Raw genomic sequence first — 9,537 nt, forward strand, 5'->3', positions numbered from 1 at the left:
GGGAGGGAGGGAAACAGGGGGGGGGGGTTCTTGATGTAAGCTGCATGGGATAGGAAGAGAGAGGAGGTATCGGGCAGTATAGCCCCTGCAGGATGACCAGGAAGTGTAGGAGGGATGGGGAATGTCTGAGTTCCCTGTTCCCGGCTGCCCGCTCTCACTCACCCCAATGATGTCTCTCCTGGTGCCCGAGCAGGCTGAGCTGGGAGGTCTTAATTACTGGTTTTTTGAGAAGCGTTTCTCTGTAGCTTTGGAGCCTGTCCTGGAATTAGTTCTTGTAGACTAGACTGGCCTTGAACTAACAGAGATCCACCTGCCTCTGCCTCCCCGAGTGCTGAGATTAAAGGCATGTGCCACCACTGTCCAGCTTGTTCTTTTTTATCCTTCTCTCATGTATTGTAGCTTTCATTTTCATTCATTGAAATTCCTCATTGAAGTTGCTGTTAACATCTTTATTTCTAAATCTACCAGGCCTTATCAGTTTTAATTGTTCTGCTGACCACCTGTGTCCTGTCTACATCTTTTTTTTTTTTCTCGAGACAGGGTTTCTCTGTGGTTTTGGAGCCTGTCCTGGAACTAGCTCTTGTAGACCAGGCTGGTCTCGAACTCACAAAGATCCGCCTGCCTCTGCCTCCCAAGTGCTGGGATTAAAGGTGTGCGCCACCACCGCTCGGCTACATCTTTGCAGAGTCTTGTAAACTCTTCTGTTTTTTAAAAAAGACTTGTTTATTAATGTGTAATTTATATATAATAAAATTTGCCTTTTAGTATATAGTTAGAAATTTTAGAGTATCATATTTTGTAGCCTCCCCCATAGTTGAGATACACAGCCATATAAATGGAATCACATTTTTGAGTCTGTCTTCTTTAACTTACAGTGTGTTTGAGTATCACCTGCATGTGGCAGTGGTTCATCCCTTGTTATTCCTGATCAGATACCCTCTGAATGTGCCAATTTGTTTACCGATTTGTCAATTGAAGGACATTTCTATTTCCAGTTTTTGTGACTCTAAAAACTGAAACCAACAACTCTAAATATTCCTGTACATGTTTTTGTGTGAGCATGTTTTTGTTTCTTTTGGGTAAAAATCAAGTAGGGATATAACTGGATTGTATGATGTGTGCATAACCTTAAACGAAATGCCAAGAACATTCTCTAGAATGTTCTGTACTTTGCATTCTTGCTAGAAATGTACAAGAGTCTCAGTGTCTCCATGACCTCACAGACACTGTACTGTCAGTCATTGAAGTTGGCCTCACCCTCCTCTTCTTGTTGAAAAGGTGAGGGTTGTCATTCTTCTCTTTGTAACCCTTCCTCACGTATTGTCTCTATGGTTTCTTGATGACACAGTCTTGCTTCACAGCCCAGGCTGTCCTTGAATTTGGTATCTTCCTCCTTCAGCTTTCTCAGTGCTGAAATTATAGGCGTGTACCATCATGACTGGCAGTTAATTTGCTAATTTGTTCTTTCTGTTTTTTTTTTTTTTTGAAAGTTGAGCACCTGCTAATCAAGTGCCCTTCTTTGAGTAATAGCCACAGCTTTTTTTGGTCTTAATTTGCAATATTTCCCAGTGTTCTTATATATCTACATTTTTGTTTTTATTTATCCATTTACAAGTATTTGCTAGAACTTCTGCTTTAGAAATAATAATAATATTATTGTGTGTGAGAGAGAAAGATTTGACTGTGTGCTTGCCATCGTATGCATATGGATAGTTTTTCAGGAGTTGATTCTCTCCTCCCATCTTTAAGGCAGGGTATCTCTTATGCTGCACACACCAACTTCAAACTGATTCTTCTGTCTCCACATTTCATTTTACCATAGGAGTACTGAGATTACAGATACCAGCCAGCACATCTGACTTTTAGGTGGCTTTCAGGGTTCAAAATGAAGTCTTCAGGCTTGTAAAACAAGTGTTTAGACCCACTGAGACATCTTATCTAAGCTTCTACTTTCCATTAAATATTATTTAGACACAATACAACAAAAGAACAAGACAGAAAAAGGCATTTTTTTATTGAAACTTATATTAACTTTGGGGTATCTGATGGATACTATACTTACATCTACTTTATCTTTTATCATAACTAAGGAAAACTATAACTATCTATATATTCTGAAAACTTCAAAATCTCTGCTTTTCCTCTCTTTTCTGAGTACTGTATTCAGATACCCAGTTGTGTGTTAACAGAACTCAATATATTCATTAGAGAGCCCGAGATGTGGGTTGTGTCCTGTGCTCCCCTCAACCCCAGGTTTAGGATGGTGCCAGTAGATGGGTTCAGATTTTCACATTCAATTTCTTTATGTAATAGATACATGTTTAATTAGGTAGAAGATGCTATGTTCTGTTGTGGAGTGCTCAAGGAAAGAAGCAGTGTCTGCAGGGAGAGTTGCCTTTGGGCTCAGAGTTAGAGAAACAGTCTTGTCACTTGCCTGGAGCAATATATGCTAAGATTCTATGTATATTTTCCCCCTATTTCTTGAAAAAAAATTACCCTCTAGCAGTTGCTATTGGCAACAGAACTATAGCCTGGGAGAATTTTCTTTTTGTCTGCTACCCATGACTAGACAATTAACCCAATTATAAAAAAAATTAAATGGCACACTAAACCAATGTACCATCCCTGAGGAAGTATTAAGTGGAGACATATATGGTAGGAAGAAGGTGAGTGCCCAGGAAGAAAGAGGTTATCAACTAAACAGTCTGCAACTTATTAGTAGTCAGGTGAATGCAACCAGCTGGGCTTGCCATCAACTGATGCCCCCAGAATTTTGGGTCTTATTGTGAAATTTCAAGACAGCCACACTCTCAAAATTCTGAGGGTCTTCTGGACCAGACATTGAATATTCTTCATGGACCTTAGGACTGTCAGAGAGCACAAGTCAAGGAGTTGTTTCCTTTCTGCCACCTGTTATTAGGAATCTATGAGACAAGCAACAACCGGGCAACCTGACAATCCAACAAATGATAGCTGCTGACCACAGTTGCGGGACTAAGCACTTGGTGTGCATTTTCTCACCTAAGTCTTAGAGTGACACAAGGGAACAACTCATGTTGTTATCTTCATGTTACAGATGAGGACACATCTGCAATGATGTTATCAAGATTATATTCTTAATAAGTAATAGAGCAGGAGAATTGAGCTTTGACTTTAAAGCTTATGTTCCTAATTAGGAAGCTAAATTATTTCCATTTTTCTAGGAATAACTGCTGATCTTTATCCAATTTTTTGTTCCAAATTCAGTTTGGATATAGGAAAGAATTTAAATTTAACTAATTTTTGACTTTACTTTGAAAAGTAGATAGAAAATGCTTTTATTTTTCTTCAAGTGTGTATTTTAATAGTCTTAATTAAAATGTTATATATAATTCAAGAAAAAAGTAGCTTCCTCTAAGGATCCAATATGCTAGGGTATTTTTATTACATATTGGAAAATTAGAGGCTAAATTTTTAAGATAGACATTGTTCTTCCCCATTTTCAAATATCCTTTGTAGAGAGTAACAAAGTTGAATCTCAGATGGATGATCACTCCTTTGAATGTGTTATGAGAGCTGAGCTTCTCATGGATATACTGTGGCAGGCCCAAGCTTAGAGGACATGTGGACAAGGAAGTACTTTTTTGAGACAGGTGATCAAGGTTTTATTTTGACTAAGCGAAGACATATTAGCTCCTAAATGATGATATTCTGAGAGACCTGGAAGGAAGTTTGAATAGTACCAAATCAGCAAACTGTGAAGAGCAAGAATATTGTGTAGGTTTGCCTCATGGTTTTTAGAAGGTATTATAATCTATAATGTAAAGCTCTTGCCCCACAAATATAGCAGGCAGGAGTACAATAAAGCATATAAGAATTGGTGGGGGGAGGAATGGTCTTCTAATTACTACTAAATTGATATCTGTCATACTTCTTTTGCTTCTTTGTGGTTTCCTTAGGTCACTGGACCTATTTGGGCTGGGGAGAGCATCAGAGTACGTAAGCATTTCAATTCCTTATCATTTTCTAGACCTTTTTTTGTGTGTGTATAACTGTGTGCAGGTGGGTGTGGCACACAAATGTGCGTGTCACAGTGGAAATGTGGAAGTTAAAGCACAACTTGTAGGAGTTGGTTTTCTTCGACCACGTGCACCTTGAGGATTGAACTCAGGTCTGTAGGTACCTTTACCTGCTGAGCCATCTTGCCAGCCAGTTTTTTCTTGATTTTTCCCCTTTAATGTTTTCTCTGTCAGCTATGAAGCTGAAGCTGGATATGAATGCATACTAGTATATGTAATTCAGTTCTCTTTTCCATCCTTATTTAAATGGTGGCAAGAGTGGGATAGGGAGACAAGGAAAAGGAGAAGGTAAGTAAGGAGATTGATTTTGAGTGAGGTTTAAACACCAGAGTTGCAGTTAGAATCCTCATGAACTACTGAACTTTATTCCCTAGACACAAATGGTGTCACCAGCCTTTGGTGTTGGCATTTTTGGTCTCCTGACTGACATAGAAGGACTATGACCAGAAAAAGGTTTATTCTGAACTGAACTAGAGACAGAGCTATTGTTGTGAATCTCAGTGTAGTCATGTCATGATAAAGCTGGGAAGATCTAGAGAATAGACTGATGTTTCTGGTTTATTAGTCTAGGTTTGTGTCATTTCAGGAAATGAGAAACAGAGGCTATGGTTTGACTTTTCCTTTAAGCAGCCCACAGAAACCAGAATCTACCTTTGTTCTAAGCTTGGAGAGCAGGTCACTCAGTTCTTTTCAGCAGAATGGCTCAGTTTTAGACTGATTTTGTCCATGAGCAGGGCAAGAACCATTCTCAGTGATTAGGTATCCAGCAGATGCATGGCCAGACTTAAATCATCATTGTCATTGGAGTGTCTAAAGCACTTCTGTGGACTGAGTGCTGGAGTGGATTTCTACTGCTAGAGAACTGCTCAAAATGCCTGAAAAAGATGAGAAATGTTAAGTTTGTCAAGTGGAAAAAAAGCAAACCATGAAGAATATGTGTCAGTACTCTTGTTTCTTCTCTGACCAATAAACTTCTAGTGGTATTCAGGATTTAGAGACAGTGACCAAATCCAAGACTACTTTAAACCAGAGAGCCACATTCAGTATTTCATTCTGTTTTCTGTATGGTTGGAGAACTATCTTTGCTGCAGGTTAAATTACTTACCTAGGCTACATTTATTTTATTTTTACCCCCAACAAAATGGAAATCTATTTCACAATTGGCAGCAACGGCCTTAAAAAATACAGGTGATATGCAAATGCTTTTCTTTTTTATATAAATAACATTTTCCACTTTTTACATTTATTTTCTTTTATTGCTTTTCATATACTTGCCAAGAGAATTACCAATTTTTCTCAATATGTATGTATGTGTGCATATATATATATATATATATATATATAGTATATATATATATATAAATAAAAACTCAGAGACAGAAATTGAGGATCAAACTGAAGGTCAGAAAAATAAAGCAGTCAGCCACTGGCTCTTATCTCAACCTCGGTCTGAAAATGGTGATCCTGCCTCAAGGAATTTCAGAATGAGACTGAACCTGAGAGCTGGCTCCTCCCATTTTATAATCCTCTCTAGTTTTGGGATTAAGGGCATGTACCACTACCACCTGGTTTCTAAGGCAAGCTAGTGTGGTTACTGGGATTAAAGGTGTGTGTCATTGCTGCCTGATCTATAAGACTGGCCAGTGTGACTGTTTTACTTTTCTGATCCTCAGGCAAACTTTATCTATTAGAGTATAAATGAAATTCCACTCCATGTATGTATATACACAAACACATATGTCTCACATATACATATCATATATATACATATATATGTATATAAATGGTATCCTTTCATGACGCCCTCTTTCTTATCTGGACTCCAGCAGGTATTCCCTTCCTCCTCCACTCTTACTTGCCTACATCTCCATAAAGCTTTCCTTCCTTTCATATCAGGAAGTGAACTTCCTTTCTTTTGAGTGATATATAGCCTGTCTTATGGTATTCTCATGTACTACCTTCCTTGATTAAAATTCAGTATTTGGTTGTGAGCCTAGCCTTTAACGGCTGAGCCATCTCATTTGAGATGGGCAATGATGGCACATGCCTTTAATCCCAGCACTTGGAAGGCAGAGGCAGGTGGATCTCTGTAAGTTCAAGGCCAACCCGGTCTGCTAGGGCTGTTATACAAAAAAGCCTTTGTAGTAATGGGAGCGGCGGAGCTGCGTCCCCAGCACCCCGCTGCCCACAAGGCTAGCTTTACCCGAAATAATTACATGGACACTGTATTCATTTAATCACTGCTTGGCCATTTCTATCTAGCCTCTTCTAGGCTAACTCTCGCACCTGGACTAGCCCATCTCTAATAATCTGCTGTAGCCCACAAGGTGGCTTACCAGGGAGATTCTAGCCTACACATCCTGGGTCGGAGCTTCATCGCGTGTGCCCGCTAGAGTGGAGTATCGTGTCTCTCTCTGAGGCGTCTGCCCCTGAGAGGAGAGCTGTCGAGCCTCTGAGCTCACTTCCTCTTCCTCCCAGCGTTCTGCTCCGTTCACTCCTCCCACCTACGTTTTAACCTATCAGGGCAAGCAGCTTCTTTATTTAATCAACCAATGACCTTCCTCCATCAAGCCTTGTCTCAAAAAAACAAAAAACAAACATACAAACAAAAAAACCCAGAGCAGTTAAGAGTACTTGGTCAGATGCAACCAATAAGTTTCTAGCTTTGACACAGGAGATTTTACCTCTGACTAAGCTCCTCCTTCTGCCTCAATAGGTTGTCTTTTGTGGCCTCTAAAAACTCAAAAGATTCTCTAGCTTACATGCTAATATCCTTCTTGTCCCGGTTCAGGGAGACTTGACCTCCGCCCCCTCCTCTGTATGCATGGGTAGTCCAATACTGACTTCCTCAGAATTACTTTTGTGAGTTCAGAAAGAACTAAGTCTGAGTGGCCATATTGGTTTTGTTTCTAGATCCTTTCTAGTCTTCAGAATGAAAAGAATATTAAGGTCTGAATACAGTGCCTCCAAGTCTCTTTTCCTAATGTGTCTTCACAATGCTTCTAAAGTCAAATGCTTTGCCCTTCCCAGTTTCTAACCTTTACCAGTTTTGTTTTGTTGTGTTTTTTCCAAGACAAGGTCTCACTTTGTTGCCCTGGTTGTCCTCAGATTCACTCTGTAGACCAGGCTTGCCTTGGCCTGCCTCCCCCTCCCAAGTGCTAGGATTAAAGGTGGATGCCACCACACAGAGTTTCAACAAATTTGTTTTAACTGTTGAGTGTAAGCAGTAATTTCTGACCATTTGAAGTCTAGTCTCATTCTCATGTTTTACTGTAGTTTGATGACATTCTCTCTCAGGTTTTTTTTTATTTTTTTATTTTTGAAGTGTTCATATGTTACCATAAACTAAGTGTGCGAGCTAGGAAGTCCTTGGTGTCCCTAACACCAGCCTCACTTTTTCACCCTAAATTCAATAGAAAAGACTCACCAGATCATCTTAGCCTTGTGCCCCAGCTGTACCCACAAAGGTGATTTGGACTTCAGTGCTCAAATATATTTCTTTCTTGCTCCCATTTGTTTTAGTGGAATTATTATCTATAGACTAACATTGAAGCCCAGGAATTCTTTCCTTATCATTGCTTGTTTTTTCTTATTTTTAATCAAAACCAGTTTTTAAATATTATATCTCACTGAATATCCTTGCCCAAACCCAAAATTAAGTTCATCTGGATAATGCTTCTATTTCTTTCACTTTTTTGAGACAGCACATAGCCCAGGCTGGTCTTGAACTTGCTATGTAGCTGAGGATGGCTTTGAATTCCCAATCCTCCTACCACTACATCACAAGTTCTGGAATTGCAGCTGTGTGTTTCATCAGTTCTGTCTGGATTTTTGTTTGTGTATTTGAGTTCATTGGGTCTTCGCCGTTTCTGCTGTGTGTTCACAAGTCCAAATTTCCTGCCCTAGTAAAAGTTGATGATCTAGTTTTTGGGGAGATTTCTGAAGCCTACACTGCTATGAAGATTATCTTTCAAAATTATTAATATGAGATGCCTATTATATGCTAAAAAGTTTTTCCACTTGGGAATGATGAATTTTCCTTTTTTCATGGTGAGCCAAATAGAAACGTGGCAAAAAAAAAAAAAGGTCATGTGGGACCTTCTTAATCACGTATGTATGATTGTCAGCTATGACTTCTCTATAATGTAGTTTACATACTCTTAGATTCATTCCTTCCCAAACACAGTTTTTATTTATGATAAACCAGTTGCTGGTTTGAAAAGCAAAACTACTTTTGACCACTGCTGCTCAGGAAATGTGAACACGTTGTCAGTGAGAGTGCAAACGGTTCCTTCTTTTAGCCAGTGCTCAGGGTGGGAATTCTGAGCACAGGTTATAGACTCTTGATAGGAATTGCCTCACAGCAAGGCTGGTCTGCTGTTCTTAAACTGCATTTTGAGCCTTTGACTAGACCTGAAAGCCCTGACCTTGGCTGTCCTGATTTCTAGGACCAGATGCTGATATGCTTTGATTCAGCCCGTGTATTTTAAAGGCTGAAAACTCCTGACCAACTTTAAACTAAAATTTATTTTCTTCTAAGACATGGAAAAGGCATTTCCACCCTTTGCTCTTTCCCCTTTGATAATCAGAGAGACCCAGAGTATATGTGAGACATTTCAAAGCAGAGCTTAATTAAATTATTATAGCTAGAAAACTGGAAGCAGACTTCCAGAGAATTTTGCACTGGGAAAATAAAATACAATTTAGGTGTTCCTCTAAGAATCAACAATAAAATGAAACTGCCATTTCTTATTTGATAATGAGAGAGACTATTTTGCATGTGATTTTGATGTCACTGGATTTCTGTGCAGCTCAGTTTTTACTCTTAAGCTTCTAGAATATGGCTACCTAAGTTAGAAGCAGGAAATGTTCTGAAGAATTACATAAAACTTGGGTGGTTGATCTGTTTTTTTCTACAGCCTTTGAAGACCCTGATAGTGCCGTTGATGACCGAGACAGTGACTATCGCAGTGAGACCAGCAATAGCATCCCTCCTCCTTACCATACAACTTCCCAGCCCAACGCTTCTGTGCACCAGTTCCCTGTGCCAGTGCGATTGCCACAGCAGCTGTTTCTTCAAGGCAGTTCCCGGGACTCTTGCAATGATTCTATGCAGAGTTATGACTTTGATTATCCAGAGCGTCGGGCACTCAGGTCGGTATTGATCTAGGTCCTGTGATGCAGCTGGCAGGCAGGATGCTAGCGTTCTGATGGAGGTGATAGTGGAAGTGTAGCAGTATGACAGGCCAGACTAGACGCATTTTAATGTAGGTTCTTGCTCTCTTTCCCACACACTTATATTTAGATGTTTCCAGTAGGAATGCTTATCATGTGATCCTATCTGTGAGGACACGCCCACCTGGGGTGGTTGGCTGAAAAGAGGCAGGCAGATCTCTGAGTTTGAGACTAGCCTGGTCTACGGAGTGAGTTTCAGGACAGCCAGGGCTACACAGAAAAAGCCAGTCTAGAAATAAATAAA

At 39.7% G+C, this 9,537-nt stretch overlaps 1 protein-coding gene across 1 annotated transcript in view; it reads left to right on the forward strand.

The window, feature by feature from the left end:
• The window catches only part of Unc13b (unc-13 homolog B), a 215,761-nt gene that overhangs the window by 111,097 nt on the left and 95,127 nt on the right, over positions 1-9,537 (forward strand). The window contains exons 8-9 of the mRNA XM_013351859.2: positions 3,939-3,974; positions 8,978-9,212. Coding sequence (XP_013207313.1) covers positions 3,939-3,974; positions 8,978-9,212 — 271 coding nt within the window. The remainder of the gene's footprint in view (positions 1-3,938; positions 3,975-8,977; positions 9,213-9,537) is intronic.

The sequence above is a fragment of the Microtus ochrogaster genome, linkage group LG5 (genome assembly GCF_000317375.1).
Source record: "Microtus ochrogaster isolate Prairie Vole_2 linkage group LG5, MicOch1.0, whole genome shotgun sequence".
Taxonomy (NCBI): domain Eukaryota; kingdom Metazoa; phylum Chordata; class Mammalia; order Rodentia; family Cricetidae; genus Microtus; species Microtus ochrogaster.